The following is a 26,707-nucleotide window of genomic DNA, read 5'->3' on the forward strand; positions in this document are numbered from 1 at the left end:
GAAAATGTTTTTTTTATAAAAAACAAACAACATCTTAGTGTTTGTTTTTAAGATGTCTATTTTGGCTATTTTATAGATATTATCAAATATTCTCTTCCACGTCATGATCTCCATTTGTCAGCCTACATCACGAAAAGAATAAATGTATAAATTTTTAACAAACTTTTTGTATAACTTTTTTTATAAAATTCAAACCTTATCAGAAGGATGTTTTATTGCCGCTTTCCGACATGATCTCTAGACTTCTGATGCATCAGCAATGGAGTCAAGTCCCTTGATGTTTTTTCATGGATGGTCCAGATAAAAGGTAAAGATTTAAAGGGTTAATGCAAAAGGTTGTATAATTAAATTTATTATGTTTATAACAAAATCTAGGTATCATAAAAAAATATAATAATACTAATGTAAAGTTTTCCAAACTTTTTGCCTCAAATTACATTAGAAATAAAAAAGTTCTAAGGATTCTGATAGAATTGACACTCCAATGAATAGAATCTCAATTCAAAATTCCATAGGAATCAACAAAACTAAATGCAACAAAGTAGGAACATATTTTCACTATTTGCTTTTCATGACATTTTACTTTCGAAAATAACTAAAAGTATTTTGCTATTTGTTGAATTTAACTCCGCAAACCTCATTTGAAAACTGAAAAAAATCATTTATAGTTCATACCAATGTTCAAGTTGCAAGTTCCAAGTCTTTGACTAGCATGGCGTGTGAGTTTATTTACCAAATCAAGAAAAAACAAGAGAAATATAAAAAACTTACCTGGTTATGTCTTTGTAACGAACATCAAGGAACAATTTAGCTTGATGGCTGAACCGCTCCGGCCATTAGAAGTTTATAACATTAGACGAAATATCGATGTAGAGAATGACAAATTCTGGTGTTATCGGAAGATTTTTAATTAGAAGAACTACATTCATTAAATAAATTAAAAAAAATATCATTGTATAAATAAAGCTAAAACTTCATATTATTCCAAAAGGGAGATGCAATTGAGATAAAATCCAAACATGTTAGAAACAACAGCATTTTTCTTATTTTTAACCTTACAAAAATGAAACATCTTCTATAAACTTTTCCATCTCAGTTTTTTATCCCTTGATATTTGGTACATCACTTAAGAACTTTTATTATGATCTATGAACCATATATTATTAATTTTTTATTTTTATTATAAATATTTTATTCAGTGATTTTTAAAATAATATTTTATATTCGGATAAAATCACAAGACTAGTCTATTCATATTTAATAATTAATGGATCTCTTTGTTTTAGTGCGTGGAACGCTCTTTGTAAATGCGTAGAACCGAGTAACGTCATTCAAACGGAAACTTTTAATGCCTAACAAATCTCTCTCAAGACTCTAGAGTCTTCGTCTCCGACGAAAAACCCTAACAATGGCCGAAGAAGTGCAGGCCGTCGCCGATCCGTTAGCCTCTCTACCAATTCCCCCTCTCAGCTCCTCCATATTCTCCGATGACCTCACATTACCCGACGATTTTCTACCCTACGACGATGGAGACTTCGACATCACCTTTGACGATTTACACCTCCCTTCAGACACCGAAGACTTTTTCAACTCCGCCTTCAATCCTACCAATCCGATTGATCTATCATCTTCTGATCCTGAATTCAATGACTTCGTGTCTGACCCCGAAACCGTCGTTGCGGAGTCCGGTAATTTGTCGGAACATCAAGGATCGGATGTTTCTGGATTTCTTAACATTCCGTCACCGGATAATTCCGGTAAAGATTTTCTTGGGGAAACTGTCATGGTTTTGGATAGTCTGTCTCCGGAATCGAGAACTGAGAATCCGGTTTCGTCTCAGGGTTCCGGAAATTGCGGCTCCGCCGGATCGGATGCCGCTATGAATTGTCCGTCACCTGATTCTGGCAATTCCGTTGTTGATCAGAAGGTGAAACGGGAATCAGGTAGTAATTTCATGTTAAAGAGAAAGAAAGAGACGCCTGAGGGGAACTCGGAATCCAGGACAATCAAGTACCAAAGGTCAAATGGAACTTCGACAACGACTGAGAATTCGAATGAAATTGACGGAAAAGACGAGAAGAAGAAGGCGAGGCTGATAAGGAACCGGGAGAGCGCACAACTTTCACGACAGAGGAAGAAACATTATGTCGAGGAGTTAGAGGATAAGGTCAGGGCAATGCATTCAACTATCCAAGATTTGAATGCTAGAATAACTTACTTTGCAGCAGAGAACGCAACTTTAAGGCAACAAATGGTTGCAGGCGGTGGCGGTGTTGTATGCCCGCCTCCTGTAATGTACCCACCACACCCTGCAATGCCGCCTATGGGATATCCTTGGATGCCATGTCCACCTTATGTAGTCAAATCACAGGGTTCTCAGGTACCATTAGTTCCAATTCCCAGATTGAAACCCCAACAACCTACATCATCACAGAAATCCAAGAAGGTTGAAGTGAAGAAAACTGAAGCTACAACCAAAACAAAAACCAAAACCAAAAAGGTTGCTAGCATTAGCTTCCTCGGGTTATTGCTATTTATCGTCCTCTTCGGTGGGTTAGTTCCAATTATGAATGTGAAATTCAGTGGAGTAACAGATGGTGGCTTTTCTGGTGTATCTAAAGATTATATGTTCTACGAACAGCAGCAGCAACCAGGGAGGGTGTTGATGGGTGATGATCATGTTAATGGGACTAACCATAGAACAGGTATAACTAATGGAAGAGCACATGAACATAACGCCAGTGAGCCTCTCGTTGCATCTCTTTATGTCCCAAGAAACGATAAGCTTGTGAAAATCGATGGGAATTTGATAATCCATTCTGTTCTAGCAAGCGAGAAAGCCATGGCTTCAATGGAAGAACAAGGAACGACTAAAAAGGAGGATACTGGTTTGGCAGTTGCTCTAGATTTAGTCCCTGCTATCTCCATTCCAAAAGCGGGAAGAAACAGTGGAAGACAACCACATATTTACAGGTCTTCAAGCGATCATCAAAGGATTCTCTCATCAGACAAAGAGAAGTTGAAGTCAAAACATGCTGATGGAAAACTGCAACAATGGTTTCGTGAAGGTCTTGCTGGTAAATCTTTCTCAATTTTGTATCACTACAACACCTTCATCAAACACATATTCTTGCTTACTTCTGTTTCTTTGATCCATTGTTTTTAGTCATCCTCTGTTAGATCTTAATCATTGCTATAATTGGGTGGATGTTTCATAATTCGAATATATATTTTTTTGTTACACAGGGCCTATGTTAAGTTCTGGTATGTGCACTGAAGTATTTCAGTTCGATGTCTCGGTGGCTTCTGCTTCCGGAGCTTTAGTTTCGGCGACATCCACCGCCAATATCACCGCCGAAGACCGCCATAACTCCACCTACATTACCAACGTGAAAAACCGGCGGATTCTCCACAGCCTCCCGATTCCCCTTTCGGCAACCACCACCACCACCACCACCAACATCACAAAAGAACAAGTGGCGGGAAACAGCTCAAAGCATGAAGAACATCACAAGAACAATTCGGTTTCATCGATGGTGGTTTCGGTGTTGTTTGACCCTCGGGAGGGCGGCGATGGTGGTGGTGATGTGGAGGGGATGATGGGTGGGGCCAAGTCGTTTTCGAGGATATTTGTTGTTGTTTTATTAGACAGTGTTAAGTATGTGACCTACTCTTGCATGCTTCCACTTAAGGGAGCTAGTCATTTAGTAACAGCATAAGGGCTTTTTGTAGATAGAGTAAGAGTAGAAACAAGACTTGTGGTTTGTGAACTGAACTTATATCATGCCCAAGAAAGGCATCTAAATCTAATTAACAAAAATCTAATAATGTTTTATTTGCTTGTTTTTGTCGCAAACTGTTATTAGATTGAACAAGTAATTGATTTAAAATGGGATGTATGTATTTTCGTGAAGAATTGGATATTCTTGGTTTGGGTTGGTATCAGAATCAATTAGGTGAAGTTGTAACAAGAAGAAGGTAGCGATGGTGTTTAACACGTCTTTTTGTGGGGATATCTTGTTTTGTATTGATAAATATTTAGTGCAAGATTTTGTAAATTCGAATCTGTTTTATAAAGTAATGGGATTTTAAAGGAGTTAGTGAGTGGGGATGTATATAATAATTGCATATAGGGTAAGATAGAAGTTGGTGGGTATGGCACATGGATTGAATTGTTTGCTACTCAAATGGATCTTGATTCCATCCAACATAACATTTTGGAGAAAGTCAAAAGGATAAGTGTTTTGGAATAGGTTAGTTAAAGAATAAGTTAAAAGGCACACAAGAGGACGTGGCTATTGGTTTTCTGTTTTGGACTAAAAGGGTTAAAAATAAAAGGGAGTTTGGTCTAAAAGCTGAATTTACTGCTACTGTAAATCAAGCCTTAATTTGTTGATAATCAAGATCCAATTTCCATTTCTGATAATATCTTGTTTTCCACAGGAAAACAAAGCAATTCAATATCAAACTATTTTTCAGAGAAGTGCATGAGGAAGATTAGTCTTTCATTTTCTGGTTCTACAAACTCGTGAATGAAAGAAACATATTTATTTTACCAATATAAAGAAAGTGTCTTGCGTTGAACTCACTTTTTTTAGATGACGCAAGTTCACATTCCTTATTAACAGTAAGCCACGAACCCACAATCATTTACAAATAAATTAAAAGCGGGTTAATTAATTAATCTCAATTACGCATACAACTTCAATACAAAGCTGAAAGCTTATACATAAGAAGCACCATTGGTGTTAGTAAGTCCCATGAGATGAAGAAATGCAAGAGCTTCCTGTGGTGTTAGTTCCACCTGAACCTGACCCTCACTTGGGCCCTGCTGAGCCGTTGGTGCAGCCTGTTGAGGCTTCGGTGCACCCTGCCCCTGATCAGATTCAGTATCCGACCCATCATCCATCTGATACAGACCCATTTTTACCTCAGCTGTCGCACACAACGTATGAACACCATAGTTTGCACATACACCACATTCATACGACCAATGCTTACAATCCAACGACTTTCTACATATCTTGCACACTTGGTTTGTTGCATTTTGATCTTGGGTTCGATTGCTAACGTTAAGAAGTAGCTCATGTGGATGAGCCTTATGTGTTACCTGTATGTATACACACAACACAAACACACTTAATTAACAATTTGCTCTTTTTCCATTATAACGAAGGAACCTAATTGAATGAAAAGGCGATTGAAACTTGAAAGTACCTTTGGGGGGAGGAAAGCACAATTGACATGGAGATCGACTTCACATAACGCACAACAATATGAAAACCTTGTTCCCGTGGTTCCACAGGCGTTACATAAGAAGCAATTTGAAGGGTAAGTTGGGTATGGGCTAAGAATGAGAGGATGAGGTGTGTGAAAAGGGTGTCGTATGTATCGAGTAGCGTTTCCACAATGCTCGTGAAGAAAAAATTTGCAGTGCCAACAAGCGTAAATGGTTTTATCACAGAATTTGTCGCAGCCAGAGCAACGCAGCTGTTGCCCTGGCTGCACTTGGTACATCGAGAGGTTGTGCTCATGGTTGAAATGCTTGTATTCCATTGCTTTTAGATCTCTTTCTATTGTGAAAATTGAAAATTGAAATGTATATGGAGATGGTTTTCTAATTTGGTATAGACCAAGTCAAAGTCAACTATGGCAAGTGGAGATTATGTTAAAAAGTCAACTCTGTGGGTTCTTTTTTTGACTTTTGAGGTAATCATGTTATCTGTATCAAATGTTAGGATTGCAAACGGGTCGGATCGAATACAAGTATTTGATTCGTGGGCTTGGGGTGTAAATGAGGTGTTGACCTTTAGAGGTGATAGGTGGATTTTGACTTGGGACGTTGACTTTAAAAGGGATCAATGAGTTGTGTAGTTTTTTTGTCTTTCTAACTATCTACAGAATTTTAGTTAGGCATATCATCTTCAAAGCCATTGATTTTAACAATTCAGATAAAATTAAAAATTCACGTCTATACGACTTGCAAGCCATGTCATCTTTTTGAAACAAGTTATACATCATCTAAGTATTTTTGTACAAGATTGAGGTCACATACACAATAGTAATCCATTAAATCGGTTAAATCTGTTTCGAGTTCCTTTTTCTTTTGAAATGAATGAAATTACAAAACAATTCAAGTATTTTATGAGTCTAAGCTTTTTTTATGAAGGAATTTTCTTCCGGAATAAATCGGTATTAGCCCTTGTTTTCTTGCATACAAAATCGAAAATAATATTTTAATATATTAAATATTTGTAAAACTCATAAGAAATGGACAAAAAATTGGTCAATATATTAAATATTTTTTAGCCATCCTAAATTTTTTCCATTTGTTATCCAGTACTGGGTCCATTTGCTGCATGTGAAAGTTTAGGTGGTGTGAAAAATGCAATTTATTAAACTAGAGGACCTAATTGTGTAATATATTAGAAAGAACATGGGCCAATCCGTACTATTCTTTCCTTCAATGAGTCAATCAGTGTTCAACTTTTCCTTACCATTAAGATTAGAAATGCAAGTATACCCTTCTTCATTAGCAAGAATCATTATATAAATCCAATATTATTCATATATATCATACACACAATTCAATTCAATTCTTTCAACTTAGTTAAACCTTTGCAAGAAGCCTAAAAACATGGGACAAACTTTTGGTATCTTTCTCTTTCCAAATTTAATTTTTCTGTCTGTTTGTATATGATTTCCCTTCATTGATTTCCTTCTGTCTTCACACACATACATATAATTAATCATGATTTTGTTATAGGAAAAGAGGAAAATAAAGATATTGGTCCTTTGGTGGGGAAATGCTATGACAAATATTTTGCAGATCCAAACAAGAAATGGAACTCAGCTGAGTTTTATCATGCAGTTTGTGAGACAGTCGAGTAATTTTCGCATTCTATGTTTATCAAATATTAATGTTGTTTTTTTTAAGGTTTAAAGTGCTTTTATGCAATACTTACATTATGCTGATTTGACAGAGAAATGAACAAGATGCTTGGGAGCACACAGTTTCATGTCCCAAAGAGTTCTACCCTTGAACAAGCCTACAACGTAAGTTTTGTATCTTTTTATTCGAATAAAAACATCTGATAATTACACATTTATAATTTAATAATACAAATCATAATAAATTCATAACATAAATCATGAGTAACAATCGACACTATTAACATCTTCTCAGTCAAGTTGTTCATCTCCAATGTCTCTTTGTTCTAAAATTAATGAATTGAAGTTAAATCGTGAATGTGGCTCTTGTGAGTTAAATGTGATACAAGAATGCAATCCAGATGTGTTATTTTGGGGAAATAAATGTGATACAAATCTTGATGAGATCTTTGGAATGGAATCATGGGAATGAATTGCAGAAGCACCATAAAGGAAAAGAGAAGTCCTTGAGCAAGGACGAGTTTCAGAAGATCTTGCAGGATATAATCCTGGATTCCGGAGTTACCGGAATGGGAATCAAAGACATACTCCTCTTCATCTTCGGAATCCCAGTCATCACCACATTTATCAAACAGCGCGCAGCTCCAAATGCCGTTCCGAATGACGTATTCATTCCGGCCGTCACTTCCGCAAGTGTATTCCTCCTTGCAAAACTTAACAAGATATGATCACCGGAATCGGAATCACAACAACCGTGTCATTGTCATATTCATATCATGTTGTTATTTGGTTGATTCTTTTGAGGGGTTTTTAGTATTGTCACACATAATGAATGCAAAAAGACTTGTAATTTTTACATAAACTTTACATTAATGGAAACGATTTACGAGAGTTATCAAAAGCTAATGTTAGTTTCAATCATATGGAATCAGAAACGTCATTTTATTGACAAGAAACAAAACGAGAGAGAGAGAGAGACACGGTTCAAATGTAGGAAAAACAAGGTTCGGAATCACATATTGCAATGAATCCACCACCGGAATCAGTTATTCTGACTTTGCCACTGCGGATGCGTAGCTCACACTGCTGTCTCTCATGCTTTTGCAATGACTTGACTGCTCGTATCGAAGAAACTTTATCTTAATCTTTGTTGAGCAGTTCTTCGACATCTACTTGTCAACAAAGTGATTTATTTGTAAAAGGACTTTATATGCATAAAACTAAACAAGGGCAAATTAGTAAAATGTTAGGACTTACATGAAGAAATACACTGATGGGATGACGTCCACAAATTGTATTATCAGTCTCTAACAAGTAGTGTTTAAATTCATCAGGATCTCCGGTTTCTATAATTTCCATTCCCATCTTGTCCAATGCCTCAATAGATTTATGAATAGCCCCGTGTTTCTTGTCATAGTGCATGTAATTGAACCTATATAAATGATAAAAATAATTTATATGAATTTTTATAGACATTTTATATAATTAAAGAAAAGGAAAATGATCTTAACATACCGAGAACCCCAGTGACAAAAATCTGATGAAACTGAAAAGAAATTTTTCGGGTCATCAATATATTTGGAGAGCAATCGTCCATACATTGCTTCATTTTCTGTGCTTACAGCCCCAACCATAATAGGAACAACTTTAACCGAATGGCTGGAATCATGCAAACCGGAATCGGAATGTTATAAGTCGGAATAAGAACTTTGATTTTAAAAAAAAAAAAAACCAAGACTTACCCACGAAATACTTTGGCAAGATACGGTAAATGCATTTCCATGCTATGTTCAGCCTCATCAACTTCAATATCCATCATGTCAAATTTTCCAGTAGCTTTTAGCTCTTCAATGACTGTGATTTCAACAAGATTTAAGAGACATGTTGTCAGGTTAATGTGGCTGATACGTACATAATGTATGTATCAGCCACATTTGTATACATACTGTGTATGTATCATCAGGTACAATGTGTCTACACATTGTACCTGATACATTACTTATATTGTATCTGGCACATAAATGTGTCAGATACAATAGGATACCTTCAAGATCTATAGGGAGGTCGCCTATTGGTGTCTTGTAAATTGTTGCTCTTGAAAGAGCACATTTAGGGGTGTAATGGTGATGAGAAGGACCAAGAAGAAATATACGAGTACTGAAAAATGTAAACATCTACATAATTAGAAACAAATATAACAAAAAAAAAATGGATGTGTGTATGAATGTATAATTTGGGGGAATGAGGTTTACATGTTAGTTGGATCAATGTTTCCAAATGCAAAAGCAGCTGCACGTCCAGAATAAGAATAACCTGCATGTCTAGTGGATAAAATGACAAATGTATTAGAAAATTCAATGGAAAATATGAGAAAGATTGAAAATGGAGATTTTACTTACGGAGCAATTACACCTCTGACATCTGGAGATTTGGGCAAACCACATTCCCTAAGCCATCCATCAAGCTCTGCTTCTAATGTTTGAGCTGATGAACATAAAATCATCAGAATTTCTCAATTTATTGTATTTGGTGCAAACTCAGAATCATCTAATTGCTCCTTAATCACAGACAGTATAGTGTAAAACTTTAATTATTCATATATTTTTCAACAACCGTATCGTTAATACTTCAAAAAGCAGCAATCTTAATCACTCATGAGTCATGACACGAAAAGGGATAATCGGGAACAAAAATCGCACACTTCCTACCAACTGAAACCTTCAATCAGTCAAGATAAACTCTGTATCTCGATCAAACCCACAAAATTTAGCAATATATGAAACTGATGATCAAATTGGTTTTCAATTAATGGGAATGCATATGAAACTTGAGGATTATACGGGACTTACAATTACTGGAGTACCATGAACCTGCGTGCGATGCTCTCCTGATGTTCTCCATAAATTAGAAACCCTAGTACAAAGATTCTCTCAGTGCCGAGTTCCGTATATCAAAATTCTAGAACAGGTTTGATTGATAAAGTAAATAGCACAAGATTCCAACTTATATAGCACAACCGATCGAACACGGAACACTTCGCTTGATTATATTCTTACATATCAGTTTCCCTGAACAAATTAAATTGCAGAATACCCCTTGGCTAATTGGCTTTTGGTAAGTCGAGCACAATAGTTTGGTTTTTCTTTTTCTTTGTTTTTTTCCTTGTAGTTTTTTTAGGTTAATGAGTAACGAAGTTTGACTTTTGTCTATTTTTAAGTAATCATATTTTTTCGTACACATTTGATCAACAAATTTATTTGATGTGTTCATAATAGGGTAATATTATCCGTAATTACCTGTGATATTACCCTATTATAAACAAGTTTACTAATCAAACGTGTATAAAAAACATGATTATTAAATGTAAACAAAAACCAATGTGTTACCTAAAAAACTATTTTAGATTGTGTGTGTTTTAGAGGTTTGTGTACTTTATTTTGTGTATTTACGTTTGTTAGGCTACACCTAAGAATCTGATGATTATAAAACTCTTTTTAACTTGTATCATGTTGCAGCGTGACATCACACTGCCAAATCTTTTAGTATCAACGTGAAGTGTTTTTTATGCTTCTAGGATCTTATATGTAATCTTAGTGATTAGGATTGTATCTTTGTATATTTATATATATCCTTGATTTATGGGATTTCCATTATTATCGTTTTTACCTAGTATATATGTTATGCTAGGGTTAACCTTATTGTAAGCCACTTTGTGTATTATCTCTTTGTGAGAGTTATTGAAAACCCTTAATCAGAATAAGTTTATAATTAAGCTTTATGAATTCTTGTCGCTATTGTTTGTTTTTTTGTCTTACGGTCCAACCACGTTGTTAGTATGTTTCTGTGAGTGATAATGTTAGGTTTATTGATATAACCTAAACAACATGAAAACAATGTTTGTCAACATAGCATGGCAACATCACATGATAACTTTATATGGTAGCACAACCTACCCCTGACTAACTGGTCCTGAATCGGGCTAGTCTAAGGTTGTACTACTATGCAATATTATATAAATCTAATTGTTGTATTTTGAATATGCAAATAACTTTTCACAGGAATGTAGAAATGTTGTATTTATAGGCAACGGGGAGGATTCTATACCAAATCCTACATTGATCATGATGTTGTGAGATGCTTGTAAAATAGGAGATGGATACTAAAAAATGGCACAAACTGTGAATGCACATAATAAGTGTAAAAAGCTCCATATTTGCCCTCTACGTCTGCACCTTGTTTAGCAAACATGATATGGGCAGCGAGAGGTCCGGAAATTGTTATGAAATTATGATGTAATTATTCATTGCTTCTTAATTGTTGTAAGCAGAAACATAATAGAGAATGAAACACAAGTAGAAATTTATGATTTTTTTAATACCTGATTATTGTTAAATGCAAAGAACAATTCACCGCGTGTAACTTTTCTTTTATTATATACAATAACAATTCATTGTGTATGCATGATCTAGTTTTTTAATATAATTTTTTTTGGGTGAAGAAATGTATCACTAAAAGCATGAAAATAGTATTTGTACTAGCAACTATATTAGTGGCACAAAAAATGTCACTAAAACACAATAGTGTTTTAGTGGAATATTAAAAAAAGTGACACTAAAACTCCATAAGTCTGCAACGACACAACCAAAAAGTGCTACTAAAGGCCTTTAGTGGCAGTGCTTCTAGTGGCACCTTTTTTGTGTTGCCGATTCCTAAAGCTGCTTTTAGTGACACTTTTTTGGTTTTTAGTGGCACTTTTTCTATGACATTAAATGTCATTTTATTCGTAAATGATTCTACCATAAGACCACAACCAAACAAGGAACATGAAATAAGACTAAATCAATCATTCTAAGTCTATATAGTCTTAACTGTGTACAATTCTAAAACATACACTTATAAATTAACGTTGTTAATCTAGACTCCAAGTAGCACATAACAAACAATTCCCTGGGCTATAAGGTATCACGGCTATCAGACAATTCCATCATGTAATTCCTGAAGGGATCCTTAGCCCTATTCTGATGGTTTTATAGATAGCAACTATATACAATGCGAAAAACAATTAACAATTAATAGGGTACATTTATCCTATAAAAGATCTATGACATACGGCTAGATAACAACATACAATGAACAACTAAACCATCCTAACCATAGTGTAAATCAAAAATTACAAAGTTTAGGTTACATACCTTTTGATTTTTTATAGCAAACAAATCAAACCAGTTAATCCTTGTAGTTATGAAGCTTGGAAAGACTAGCACCAAAGAGGTGATGCCTGTAATGGTTTGTACCCAAACCTTAGCAACAAGAACACAAGAGGAGAGAGGATGGTATAGCAAAATTTCAGCACTGGAAGGCTTGAGAGCATGGACGAAACTAATGACCCTTAAGGTCCTATTTATAGGCGACGAAGAATCATTGGATAACACTCAATTGAATATAATAGTAATATTTCAAAATAGGCAATTATCCAAATCATTTACTGTTGGATTAGTGTCTAAGTCCATAACTATTTTGGTATGTACTTGACCCGATGGTGCATGGTCCTTTTGGGTTGCCTTCACCAAAGCAACTTGATAGGATGAATTATGGAGAGAAAGGATTAAATAGGATTTATTAATATATTATGAGAATAATATATTAAAGGAGAAATCATATTGTTTAATTAATATTAGTCAATAATTAATTGGTAATTAGTTTTGTGACTAAAAGAGATTAATTAAACTTAAGGGACTGGAATTGTAATTATAAGATAATTGCAATTTGGGTCATGGATTGCCTTTTATTATAAGGTGGACCAATTCTATGGGGGAAGCCCATATGAAATCGTCCAAGGCTTTAAGAAAGGGCTCCATGGGTTGCTTAGGGCTTAAGCATCCAAATTAGGGTTTCCTTGTTAGATAACCCTAATTGCCTCACTATATATAGATCCCTTAAGGACCAAAAACGTGGACAAGCATCTTGCTAGGGTTTTCACACGGTTTTGGCAGCCTCTATCCTCTCTCTCCTCTTCATCCTCTTGCTTATGGTGTTTGTGAGCCATTAGAGGAGTGACACTTGTGACTCTAAGCCTTCCAAAGTCAATTCAAGGAGGAATTGGGATTGTTATTACTACATAGCAATCAAGGTAATATCTTAAACCTAATTATATGTTAATATCAATTTCCATATGCTAGAATTAGGGTTTATAGCCTTGGATAACTTGCATGTACAATAGAGAAACCTAGATCCAAGCATTAGGGTTTGTATGAGCACATAGGATGTTCTTAGGACCATAACCCATCAGTGGTATCAGAGCCTAGACTGGTTTCAATTGTATTGATGCATTACATGTTAAAAAAATTCGATTTTTGATGTTCTGGAGGCTGGACTCGCCAAGTCCATAGCTGAACTCGCCGAGTCCATGCAGACTCGACGAGTCCAAGCTTGACTCGTCAACTCGACGAGTCAACTCGTCAGATGGGGATATCTTCGCGATTTCTTGCTGTTTTTGCTTATGGATAATTACCTTATCATATTAGATCAATATAAATCCGATTTTATGATATATTTGACTATATTCTTGATCTAATTGAAGATATTTATCAATTAATATGATAATTATTTCCTTATGTAATAATTGATTAATTATTTTGACTAAATTGATAAATTGTTTTGCAAGAAATCATTAAATAAATCAAATATGGATAATTATGTGATTAATGTTAATTTAGATTATTTGTTATTTGATCCTTGTTGTTATGAAAAGTTTCATATTTTCCCCTTAGGTTTTATAGTTTAAATTTGAACCCAAAAGTTTTGTTGCTTTGAAATTTAAATAGTTAAAACCCTAATGTTTTGAAAAAGGTTTCAAAACTTGCCCTCAAGTTTTGAATTTAAATTTTGATTAAATGGTTTAATTTTGATGTATATTTAAATTCTAAACCCTAATGTGTTGAAATGTTTCAAAACTTGCCCTCAAGTTTTGGAATTTAAAAGTTGATTAAAAGTTTAATTAGGAATGTTAAATTCTAAAACTCTAGTATAGTTTTGAAAAAGTTCAAATCACACCCTTATGGTTTTATTAATTAATTAAGGTGTATAATTAAAAGAAGTTTAATAAATCCATAAAAGTTTTGGTTTACAATTTAATTGAATTAAAAGTATAATTGTTAAATTTAACCACCTAATATTTTAAAAGTGTAAAATACACCCTATACTATATATAACATTAAAAGTCTAACATTATATATATGTATGAGTAAAATTCAGTCTTACCGTTAGTAGGCCTCATTCACGAAGCTGGTCTATAAGGGGTGTTTAAGGAAATTGCCTATAAAATGGCAATTGAATGGGTATCCACTCTCACTCACCGCACTCTTGACTAGTGGAGGGTCGTTAGCCGAACGAGTAGGATAGGAAGAAACCATCCATTATAAGTATAATGAATTATTAAAGTAACTAAATGTTTTCATAAAATTCCCAATCTTAGTTACTTAGGCAAAAGTGAATTGATGCAATTCCATGAAATTACACTTTGTGCCCTTGCGAAGACGTTAGTGGAGCGTGTGTGGTTTACCGGTACACTAAATGGTTCTAAGCAAAGGTAGCAAAGGGTGACTCAATGTTTGTCATGGTTCGGTGGAGCGTGTGTGGTTTACCGGCACATCGAATAGGTGACTGTAACATGTGAGGGCACCATGTAAGTTTGCATGGTTATTCACACCCGCTTTGTGATCCTCGGCATCCTAGTCACAAACTAGAGGGGCATATCGAGATTTAAACATGCCATTGAAATGTTCAATGAATCTCAAAGGATATAGGAGTTTTCATAGATTTAAAACTTAAATTTCCTTTTCGTTTTTTGTGGTGGTAATTAGTGAATCGTCATTCACTTACCTTCAAATATTCTGCAATTAGGGTTACGGCATCCCTCTCCCGAGTTGTAGAATATCGTGTTGGGTCCTAGCCTTAGTATCTCATTTGGGTGATTTGCTAAGGACTCAATCAATCAACTAACTTGAATTCGTTTTCTCCCGTATTGTAGATGTCAAAGTTCGACAACTATGGTTTTCCCAAATCCCGTGGAACAAGCATTCCACATGAAGATGATATTTCACGATTCGATCGAGGAACAAGAGATCATACTTCACTTCCTCCTCCTCCTCAAAATATTCTCCCTAACCCACAAGTTCAAAGGCTTGAAAAGTTCAAGATCACTCAAGCCCTTTTGGCAAGTAAACATAAAGAAGGAAAGTCGGTGTGTGCACACGTCCTAGGGATGAAGTCACACATTAATAGGTTAAGAATGTTAGGATCCGTTGTCTGTGAGGAAATGGCTGTTGATTGGGTTCTTCACTCACTTCCTAACTCATATAGTGAGTTCTTAAGAGAGTACTATATGATGAACCGCGACGTGACCCTTATAGATCTCACATATATGCTTATTGATGTTGAATCAGCAATGGTTTGGCGCAATGGAAAAGCAAAGTTGATTGGTGAATCTGCCTTCAAGACCTCTATGGATATAGACAATGGCAACGAAAGACATGCTATGGTCGAAAATTTTGATCATAAGAGAAAGGCAATGTCTAAAGTAGTTCCATGTCATGTTCCAAAAGAGTCAATTTGCTTTTATTGCCAAGAGAAAGGGCATTGGAGACGAAGCTGCCCCATTTACCTAAGAGATCTAAGAGATGGGAGAGTCGAAACGTATGGCTCTAATATAGGTAAAATCCATTAACTAACTCTTTTAAGCTTCTATTCTAGATTCTTAATACATAATGTGATAAGATTACAATTGATGTTTTGTAAGATCGAAGAAAAGAAAGGAAGCTTAAGGGAAGAAGTGAGCAAAATATAACCGTCAAGGAATGGATTTCGATCGCATTTCTCGAAGATTAGATTATTGAGCTACTACTTAGAGTTAGAATTAGATTGCTAAGAAAAATGTATTAGCATAGTTTTTCAATGAATTGCATTGTAAGGACAAGTTTTTCCGCAATAAAATAAATTTTGATTTTTATTTATATTATCCTTACAATGGCGTATATGAAAAATTGATGTTAAAATGTTTCTATTATTAACAATAATGGATTTGGTTCTTATTATGTTATTTATGGAAAGTCGAGAATTTACCAAATAGGGAGAGTTTCTCATCGCCCAAGTTTCAATTGGACATAAACTTGGAATCATGCAACTTAGTCACACGATGAATGAGAAATTTCATATTTGGAAATTAGACTAATTCATTGACAAAGTGTCAAGTGAAGGACTAGGAGATCGAATACACAAAGTTGCGTGTTGATCAAGTCCATCATAAGAGTAACAAAGATATTCGTCATGTTTTACTAAAAGTTTAGTAAATGTGATTATACTTACAAGATTAAGTGTAATTATGAATTGATTGAAAAGGTTTAAATCAATAGCAAAACGAATAAGAAGAATCAAGTAGGCAGAAAGATAAAAGTTTCTCCATTCTAAGAAGAAGGGAGAGTAGCTTTTATGCTTTATGATAGGTCTTAATGATTAAGAACCATATCTCAATTGATCCTGTAAGTAAATCTTAGCACAATTGTATGTTTAAGAAGAGGAATCAAGGATTGAAGAAATGGTTAAATCAAGAAGTCTATCATACTTCGTTCCAATGACAAGTCTTAAAGTTAAGATTGTGACAATGAGTGAAAAGTATTAAAGGTTTATAACATTCATCAAATATGGAAAGTTGTGATGTCTTGGATAAGACAAAGACCAACTAGAACCAAGAGTCTTGATAAAAGCTACACTAACTCTTGAATATTTGTTTGTCAAGAAATATTCATTGACAAGAGAATCTTATATGTCAAGGAGTCAGTGGGAGTCTTATTGGTCTTGAAAGGTTTCAAGAACAAATCAAATAAACCTTATCAATCATCACTAGCACACGAGTTGAGGTTTACAACCTATCGTGTTGACATTATTTTGTTTCTGTGCCGTTCCAATTGATTTAATTATGCATGAGAGTCATATGAGTTCTCATTTGAATGCATAAAAGGCAAGGACCTTGATCAATGGAAAGTACATTGATAAGAAAAGGTGAGTTGCTTAACTACTTGGAAGACATGGTGGGCAGCTGTGCTACCATAAGGCAAGAAATCAAGATTAAGAAAGTTCGGTCCATATGAGTTTGAATTTGTCGTAAACTTTGGTTTTAACAAATTCACATGGATAGGAACACATACACCGCTCAAATCTAAGTGTCATAAGATTTCCTCCTTCATGAAAATGATTGTGAGGAAATGCTTTCACTAAGAAAGATTTTAGGAAAATAGTGATTGTAAAATTGCATTCTCGAATTCGATTATGGTTACGGTATCCCTTTCCATAATTTGAATTGTGAGGTTTGGCAATTAGTCTTAATTGTTTAGACACGCATATGAACTATCTAAGGCAAAGGTGTATAAGTTCAAGAAGCCTTGATAAAAGATTATCAAAGCATTAAGTATTAGAAACATGGACTTAATAAATTCAATAGGTATTGTTTTTCTGAAAGTTAAGCTGTTTCTGAATACATGTCAAAGCTAGTGGGAGCATAAGTGTTATGTTTTATAGTAATCATCATAATAGTGGGAGCATAAAAGTTATGATTGTATGATTATTAAGGCACGTATTGCAAGTTGACAATATTAATTATAGAAAACAAGAGTTATACCTTGCAAAGTCGTAAGGTTTGTAAAGTTGTTTTGCTATAATTAAGGGAGAGAATATTATGCTTCATTTCAAATCTAAAGGATTAGGTTGAGAAATGTTAATAAATTTAGTCAAGGGTACATAGTGTGTTCTTAAAATTTCGATTACGATTACGGCATTCCTCTTCACAATTCGAATTTTGAGAACATAGCAAATAAAACATTATGTGTCGTGTCCCATACGCTTCGGGTATAGGATCGATTGCAAATGCTTTAATGTTTGACCATTCTAAAATTTTCCAAATGTCTAGCGCATTTAGAGGGAAAAAGGACTAGAATCGGTTTTGACGAAAATAATTAAACAACTATCAAAGGACAATCCAAAGTTCGACGAGGATTGGTTGCTTGTGAGTAGTTGGAAGTATAGTATTAGAAAATATGGAAATGTTTCCATATTGGATGGACCATATCGACTCTATTATGAATACAAAAGATTCTATTAAGAATGAGTTGTCATATGGAACATATGGAAGTGTGTCCATATGGGGAATTGAATATTGAAAATCTATGTCTAGATTAGAAACTTTTATGTAAAAGGATGTTCAAAGGAATGTACTTTGAGTGAGAGACATCATATCTAAGGAATTGTCTTGTAACAATCTCCGATAGAGGACTTTGTAATATCATTGGCAATAGTCTTTGTGACTTTGGTGCAGTGAAATCACAAAAGGATCATTGCATAAAATGTTAGAATCTAGCATATTTTATAAGTAGCAAGAATTTGATATTCTCAAACTTATGAAAAAGGATTTAGAGTTGTGAAATGAGAATGATTGGAAATGTGTTCAATTTGATCTATTTCACAAAAGTAAGAACCATAGGTAAACATTGTGTGCATGCTAAGAGCATGGGACAAGTGTAATAATTCAAGTAAGAAGTTGATTACCCGAAACGACAAATAATGAGTAATCGATATGGTGATAAATAAAAGGAGTTTTTTTTTTATACTCAAAGGTTTGAGGCCATATGGGATTAGTATTATTCTTGTGTTTCACATTTGCATGTTTTGACTTCCTGAATAATTTAATTGGTTAAGAACAGTCAAATTATTCGAACGGACCACAGTCGTTTATATGTTGGAATTAGGTATGAATGAAGACTGTCGTGAATTGGTGTGTGGATTGTCTAAAAGAGTATTAGACATAAGTAAATGTTTGTTGCAACGTTCATGAGTGCTTATGAATATGATTTGAGCATTGGATTAAACCCACGCTCACTTGGATCACTCCATGAATTGTATCACGAGTGATTGGTGAGACGATAACATCTTATATTCTTGAAACCGAGATGTGTAAGTTGTATCTTGCAAATCGGTTGCACATTGATAATATGTAAACGCACTAGTAACTTGGTGTTATAAAACATATTGTTGTGTGTGATTTAGTGAGTAAGTGCAAGCGAGCATTGAGTCAAAGTTTATCCGTTCCTTTTATCCAAAGTAGGATAAAAGCGATATCTTTGGGCCCCTCGATGATTTAGTGATGACAAACGTAAATGCTCAGCCGGGCTAGGGCTAATCTGATTTGTTCAATTAGTCAGTCGATAAATCGGGAATCGAGATATAATACAAAGAGAATGATTTGAAATCATACCTCATATGATATCTAGAATGGAGGAATATATGATCCCTTATCTAAGGACACGCGTATCTGATAGGATCAGAGTTGACAGCGGCTTTGGAAAGCTACGATTGCAGATCAGGATCTGAAGTCATACGCATAATAGTTATTAGACTTATCCAAGTGGGAGACTGTTGGATTAGTGTCTAAGTCCATAACTATTTTGGTACGTACTTGACCCGATGGTGCATGGTCCTTTTGGGTTGCCTTCACCCAAGCAACTTGATAGGATGAATTATGGAGAGAAAGGATTAAATAGGATTTATTAATATATTATGAGAATAATATATTAAAGGAGAAATCATATTGTTTAATTAATATTAGTCAATAATTAATTGGTAATTAGTTTTGTGACTAAAAGAGATTAACTAAACTTAAGGGACTGGAATTGTAATTATAAGATAATTGCAATTTGGGCCATGGATTGCCTTTTATTATAAGGTGGACGAATTCTATGGGGGAAGCCCATATGAAATCGTCCAAGGCTTTAAGAAAGGGCTCCATGGGTTGCTTAGGGCTTAAGCATCCAAATTAGGGTTTCCTTGTTAGATAACCCTAATTGCCTCACTATATATAGATCCCTTAAGGACCAAAAACGTGGACAAGCATCTTGCTAGGGTTTTCACACGGTTTTGGCAGCCTCTATCCTCTCTCTCTCCTCTTCATCCTCTTGCTTATGGTGTTTGTGAGCCATTAGAAGAGTGACACTTGTGACTCTAAGCCTTCCAAAGTCAATTCAAGGAGGAATTGGGATTGTTATTACTACATAACAATCAAGGTAATATCTTAAACCTAATTATATGTTAATATCGATTTCCATATGCTAAAATTAGGGTTTATAGCCTTGGATAACTTGCATGTACAATAGAGAAACCTAGATCCAAGCATTAGGGTTTGTATGAGCACATAGGATGTTCTTAGGACCATAACCCATCATTTACGTATCCTCCAAGGCTTCGTAGAAGCCTTAGGAAGCTCTACTAAAACCATCCCTATGAGACAGGTTCTAGAACTCTTCATTGCTCAACTTTTGAACAATATCACATTTAGTCCCAACATTTCCAATTAATTTAATTAATCACATAATTAATTCCAATTAATTTATGATTAATTCTAAATTAATAATTACTATTTATAATTAATATATTAATCATATAATATATAAATAAATTATCCTCTTTCTCCAAATGTAATTCTTTTCAGTTGCTAGTTTTGAGGGAAACCCAAAAATGACTTTGCTTTTATTTCAAGAATATAGCAATTTAGCTATTGACTTAGACACCTAAATCAACAGTCTCCTACTTGGATAAGCATGTAACTACAATTGTAAGTATAGACATTGAAGTAAAAAGTAAAGTGTGTTTTCCAAAGCCACTGTCTAACTCTGATTCAAACCAATTATCGACCCTAAGAAAACTGATCAGTTATTCATTCGTTCTTCAACATATCGTATGGACACGAGACATGGATAAAAATCAATCTCATTGTCCACGATTATGTTTCTCGATCTCCCGATTTGTAAAGACTATATTAGACTTCAATTGAACATATCAATTAGTCCTGGCTAGGCCCAACACTATATATGCTCAGCATCAAATCATCGAGGGGCCCAAAGATATCGAGGGGCCCAATTTGTAAAGACTATATTATTTGGTCTACCCTAAAACAAAATTTTGGCTATGCCACTGGCGAGATGTTTGTTTCAATCCATAAATGGATTTCTCAAGATTACACAATCTATCAGAATACTAGGTATGTACAAAACCCTCTAGTTAACCCATGTAGACGTCCTCAGATAGCTTCTCATTAAGGAAGACGGTTTTAACATCCATCTGCCAAATTTCATAATCATATAATGCAGATATAGCAAGCATAATCCTGATAGATTTTATCTTAGCTACTAGTGAAAATGTCTCATCATAGTCAACCCATTGGGTTTGAGTAAAGCCCTTTGCAACCATCCTAGCTTTGAAAGTGGGTAATTTCCCATCCATGTCAGTCTTCTTATTGAAGATCCATTTGCACCTGACTGTCTTAGGACCAGGTACATGATCAACCAAGTTCCACACTTGGTTATCATACATGGACTGAATCTCACTCTCCATTACCTCATTCCATCTAGCAGTGTGACATCCCCAAAATCTCGGCCAGAAAAGACCGATTTGTTTATGCTTTGTTTTTAAAATCAGAGTAATCGTTTAAAGAAAATTGTTGCGGAATTTGTCCCCAGAAAAACATGATAAATACGTTATTAAAACATTTTCGAAGAAACGTATTTTATTCATTTTAAAACGTTTGGGATGTCATCGTCAATACAGGAACATAAGCATAAACAGAACTTACATTTATTTACACTAATGATTTACATCTCCTTTATTCTCTTAGTGAATTATGTCTTCGTATTCATACCTGTGATACAAAGAAAACTGAGTGGGTCAGGCTTGGGAGCCTGGTGAGCATATAGGGTTTTCAACCCACAATAATGCATTTATTATATTCAATTATCAACAGTCAACCCAAATACTCATCCCCATTATCTCCTTTATTTATTAAGGTTTTACCCTAAGAATCGATTATACTTTCTTCATTCATTCCTAAGGGTTTACCTAAGGAACTGGCACACAGTCCATTTGCTACCACGGTTTATACAATAGGCACTACGTCTCATAGTCACCTGGGTTCATACAATTGGCACTACGTCTCATAGTCACCAGGGTTTACACAATAGGCACTACGTCTCATAGTCACCTGGGTTCATACAATTGGCTCTACGTCTCATAGTCACCAGGGTTTACACAATTGGCACTACGTCTCATAGTCACCAGAGTTTACACAATAGGCACTACGTCTCATAGTCACCTGGGTTCATACAATTGGCACTACGTCTCATAGTCACCAGGGTTTACACAATAGGCACTACGTCTCATAGTCACCTGGGTTCATACAATTGGCACTACGTCTCATAGTCACCAGGGTTTACACAATAGGCACTACGTCTCATAGTCACCTGGGTTCATACAATTGGCACTACGTCTCATAGTCACCAGGGTTTACACAATAGGCACTACGTCTCATAGTCACCTGGGCTTACTCAATAGGCACGAAGTCGCATCGTCACCAACTATTCCATCTACCCATGTTCTACCCAACATTTTTGTAGATATAAATACAAACACAATTTAAATCATTTAACACCCGCATAAAAATATCAATTCCAAATCCATCTCAAATAGATAATTAATATATAACACATAGCACGTATTTCATAGCTAATACTTTATATTTATGTATTAGAAGAAAGTAACTATGCACTCACGCATATAAACAACAATATATATAAATATACACATAACACGTATTTTATAAAATACTTCATATTTATGTGTAAGATGAAAGTGACTATACACTCACTTGATCAGAAGATGATCCGACAGCACTACGGCTTATAGAAGTAGTATACTTCGATAGATCTGGAAGATCTCCACCAAAATCGAACTCCTCGCGGGCAGAGCTTCGGCTTGGGAATAACGCTCTTCGGGATCCTCGGGGCTTCGGATCTTGCTTCGGGGCTCGGGAATGATACTGGGGCTTCGGGATATGATTGGCACGCAAATCGAGGCAAAACTTAGAGAGAGGGAAGAGTTTTAACAAGAGAAAATGGTTGATTTCGAGTTCTATTTATAGGCTGAGGGTCTGGGATTACGCGGTGCGTAATCTCAAATTACGCAGGGCGTACTCAATACGCGGGGCGTACTTTGACGTCACTGCATGCGTCGATCTGTGGCACTCGAGTATTGGTCAGGCAACTTGCATCCGCCTGAGTACGCGGGGCGTAATTGACTCGTCGAACTTCTAAATTGCGTAACTTTCGCATACGAGCTCCGTTTTCGACGTTCTTTATATCCACGCGAAGGTCAGACCATACTCTATAACTTTCATTTAGACTCCGTCGGCTAATTTTGACTTTTATTTTTATTATTTATTTTTAGAAGGCCGGGACAAAAAAACTTCGTTATAAATTCATAACTTCTTCGTCTGACGTCCGTTCTCGCCTAACTTTTCATCGTTTCGCTACTAACAACGAGATCTTTGATTCTCATTTAGATTGTTTCGGCTAAAAACCGCTCGATCTCAAATCGAGTATTCGGGTTGCGTACCGCTAAGTCGAAACTTAGAAAAATCATAACTTCCTCATACAAAGTCAGATTTGGGCGTTTCTTTTATGCACGCTCTCGGTTTAACGAAATCTACGACTTTCGTTTAGATCGCTAAGGCTAAATATCGCTCTAACATAAATTCACTTTTTACGTCATTCAGCGTCGTGCCGGTTCTGTCGCGAAACTTCGACATGTCATAACTTCTTTGTATAATTCGGATTTCGACGTTCTTTATATGTACGGAATCCTTGTAACATATAATATAACCTAGTTAAGATTATTCATTCTAAATAATCTTCTATCAGAAACTCATTTTTGACGTTTATCGTCTTTAAATTGACTAGCCCTGATCTACGGGCGTTACAATTATCTCCCCCTTAGGATGATTACGTCCCGGAATCATCAACGAAATAGGGCTTGTATAATGATTCCATATGTCATTCTTCCATCCTAAGTAATCACCGTGATGCTCAATCTTGCACCTGCTCTTCGTACTATGTTGGGCTTTCAATCGTAACCTTCGAGTTACAAAATAGGTCCTTATTGAGGACTCCTTCTTCTTCTCAGGATAAATACTTTCCTTTATCTATTGTAACAGACTGATGGGTCGTGCTCTACTGACCTCTCATCGCATGATGTAATGCTTAGACTTTGGTCTCTTAGAGTTAAATTCCAAAATGGAATATACCTTCCTTCATATTCTAATGTGATATAATCACATTTCAGCATGTAGCATTTCTGCCTACAAACTTCTTTTAACAACGAGCGCGACACTATCAATCGCATTAACTTCAACCTTTTGACTTAAGTCAGATGTTACATCTAACTTGGTCCTCTAGACCACGTAACATACTCCTCGTAGTCGAACTCAAATTTAAACATGACCACTAGGGTCGGAACAAGAACCATCTTACTAGTCATTACCGAAACAATGGTAATGACATACCATAATAAAATGGAATCAATCACTAGCTTCTTGGTAACCTTGTGACTTTCCCTGATCCAAGTGCGAGTCCTGTGCTTCCGGTAGTATATGCATCTACTACCTTTCACACCTACTCATACTCGTCCCAAGTATTGTCTCGTAGTCGACCAAGTCACCATACAAGAAAATCACAAAACAATTTAACACATACGAATGTGTCCAAGTAATCATAAACAATTTCCCTAGACTCTACTAGGACTTCTTCATTGCTCAATCTTCAATCATTAACGCTACTTCAACTCGATTGGTGATGGAAATACCAGACGACGAGACAACTTCAAGAATTTCAGCAATCGTTCCATCATCCTGCCAATCGAAGGTGTACTTCAGACATATCGTACTCCTCTAAACGTACTTTTATTTCATCAGATATATTCTAAAGGCAAGATACCGCTCTTACAATATCCTCTGATAGGTGTCATCCACTATCATAAGCCTTCTTCATTTCCTCCATTTACTCAATTCTCTATGAGTCTTCACCATGACCTTTCGTGCACCCAAGCAGACGTTCGGTGTACTAAGCGAGAATTTAAGATAAGAAATCTTTAATTACGATAAACGTATAAATCTCCTTATCACCCCGAAACGTTTACATGCTAGTTCTAATATCGTAGTCATACGCTTAGAATCCTAAACACATAAGGTTTCCAGATCCGGTCGGCAACAGACCATAGATCCGAACAAATAATAGCATCAAAATAGCTATCACACAAAACATTTAGCACATTAAAGCATTTTAGGCATCATTCCTAAAATAAACTAGTGCTTGTGTCAATTTAGGTGTACTACCTAACATATTTTAGACACACTCCTCACAATCATTACTTAGCATTCTAAGTTTAAGTCTAGAAATTTCCTACAAATTCCTAGTTCGCTTAAACTAATGCTCTGATACCAACTGTGACATCCCCAAAATCTCGGCCAGAAAAGACCGATTTGTTTATGCTTTGTTTTTAAAATCAGAGTAATCGTTTAAAGAAAATTGTTGCGGAATTTGTCCCCAGAAAAACATGATAAATACGTTATTAAAACATTTTCGAAGAAACGTATTTTATTCATTTTAAAACGTTTGGGATGTCATCGTCAATACAGGAACATAAGCATAAACAGAACTTACATTTATTTACACTAATGATTTACATCTCCTTTATTCTCTTAGTGAATTATGTCTTCGTATTCATACCTGTGATACAAAGAAAACTGAGTGGGTCAGGCTTGGGAGCCTGGTGAGCATATAGGGTTTTCAACCCACAATAATGCATTTATTATATTCAATTATCAACAGTCAACCCAAATACTCATCCCCATTATCTCCTTTATTTATTAAGGTTTTACCCTAAGAATCGATTATACTTTCTTCATTCATTCCTAAGGGTTTACCTAAGGAACTGGCACACAGTCCATTTGCTACCACGGTTTATACAATAGGCACTACGTCTCATAGTCACCTGGGTTCATACAATTGGCACTACGTCTCATAGTCACCAGGGTTTACACAATAGGCACTACGTCTCATAGTCACCTGGGCTTACTCAATAGGCACGAAGTCGCATCGTCACCAACTATTCCATCTACCCATGTTCTACCCAACATTTTTGTAGATATAAATACAAACACAATTTAAATCATTTAACACCCGCATAAAAATATCAATTCCAAATCCATCTCAAATAGATAATTAATATATAACACATAGCACGTATTTCATAGCTAATACTTTATATTTATGTATTAGAAGAAAGTAACTATGCACTCACGCATATAAACAACAATATATATAAATATACACATAACACGTATTTTATAAAATACTTCATATTTATGTGTAAGATGAAAGTGACTATACACTCACTTGATCAGAAGATGATCCGACAGCACTACGGCTTATAGAAGTAGTATACTTCGATAGATCTGGAAGATCTCCACCAAAATCGAACTCCTCGCGGGCAGAGCTTCGGCTTGGGAATAACGCTCTTCGGGATCCTCGGGGCTTCGGATCTTGCTTCGGGGCTCGGGAATGATACTGGGGCTTCGGGATATGATTGGCACGCAAATCGAGGCAAAACTTAGAGAGAGGGAAGAGTTTTAACAAGAGAAAATGGTTGATTTCGAGTTCTATTTATAGGCTGAGGGTCTGGGATTACGCGGTGCGTAATCTCAAATTACGCAGGGCGTACTCAATACGCGGGGCGTACTTTGACGTCACTGCATGCGTCGATCTGTGGCACTCGAGTATTGGTCAGGCAACTTGCATCCGCCTGAGTACGCGGGGCGTAATTGACTCGTCGAACTTCTAAATTGCGTAACTTTCGCATACGAGCTCCGTTTTCGACGTTCTTTATATCC

At 35.6% G+C, this 26,707-nt stretch overlaps 4 protein-coding genes across 5 annotated transcripts; 2 read left to right on the forward strand and 2 right to left on the reverse strand.

The window, feature by feature from the left end:
- Nucleotides 1–1,287: 1,287 nt before the first annotated feature.
- BZIP49 (basic region/leucine zipper motif protein 49) lies at nucleotides 1,288–3,835 on the forward strand. The gene is made up of 2 exons (XM_079003297.1): nucleotides 1,288–3,077; nucleotides 3,247–3,835. The coding sequence occupies exons 1-2, from the start codon at nucleotides 1,409–1,411 to the stop codon at nucleotides 3,717–3,719; spliced, it is 2,142 nt and encodes a 713-aa protein (XP_078859423.1). The 5' UTR covers nucleotides 1,288–1,408; the 3' UTR covers nucleotides 3,720–3,835.
- Nucleotides 3,836–4,529: 694 nt separating this feature from the next.
- Nucleotides 4,530–5,581, reverse strand: LOC145055018 (protein VACUOLELESS GAMETOPHYTES-like). Its single transcript, XM_079003298.1, has 2 exons — nucleotides 5,218–5,581; nucleotides 4,530–5,110 (listed from the first exon to the last, which is right to left on the reverse strand). The coding sequence occupies exons 1-2, from the start codon at nucleotides 5,554–5,556 to the stop codon at nucleotides 4,724–4,726; spliced, it is 726 nt and encodes a 241-aa protein (XP_078859424.1). The 5' UTR covers nucleotides 5,557–5,581; the 3' UTR covers nucleotides 4,530–4,723.
- A 945-nt stretch (nucleotides 5,582–6,526) lies between these two features.
- LOC145055020 (uncharacterized) lies at nucleotides 6,527–7,792 on the forward strand. 2 transcript variants are annotated; one of them, XM_079003300.1, is made up of 4 exons: nucleotides 6,527–6,653; nucleotides 6,767–6,887; nucleotides 6,984–7,056; nucleotides 7,293–7,792. In XM_079003300.1, exons 1-4 carry the CDS (start codon nucleotides 6,638–6,640, stop codon nucleotides 7,617–7,619), a joined length of 537 nt encoding a protein of 178 aa, XP_078859426.1. In that variant the 5' UTR covers nucleotides 6,527–6,637; the 3' UTR covers nucleotides 7,620–7,792. The 2 variants fall into 2 exon arrangements, with proteins under 2 accessions (XP_078859426.1, XP_078859427.1); XM_079003301.1 differs by having other exon boundaries at nucleotides 7,371–7,792.
- Nucleotides 7,793–7,814: 22 nt separating this feature from the next.
- LOC145055019 (AmmeMemoRadiSam system protein B) lies at nucleotides 7,815–9,921 on the reverse strand. The gene is made up of 8 exons (XM_079003299.1): nucleotides 9,741–9,921; nucleotides 9,291–9,375; nucleotides 9,144–9,212; nucleotides 8,936–9,048; nucleotides 8,634–8,745; nucleotides 8,407–8,550; nucleotides 8,149–8,323; nucleotides 7,815–8,060 (listed from the first exon to the last, which is right to left on the reverse strand). The coding sequence occupies exons 1-8, from the start codon at nucleotides 9,790–9,792 to the stop codon at nucleotides 7,938–7,940; spliced, it is 873 nt and encodes a 290-aa protein (XP_078859425.1). The 5' UTR covers nucleotides 9,793–9,921; the 3' UTR covers nucleotides 7,815–7,937.
- Nucleotides 9,922–26,707: the final 16,786 nt, after the last annotated feature.

This window comes from Lactuca serriola, chromosome 5, assembly GCF_051521515.1.
Source record: "Lactuca serriola cultivar US96UC23 chromosome 5, Lser_US96UC23_V15, whole genome shotgun sequence".
Lineage (NCBI taxonomy): Eukaryota > Viridiplantae > Streptophyta > Magnoliopsida > Asterales > Asteraceae > Lactuca > Lactuca serriola.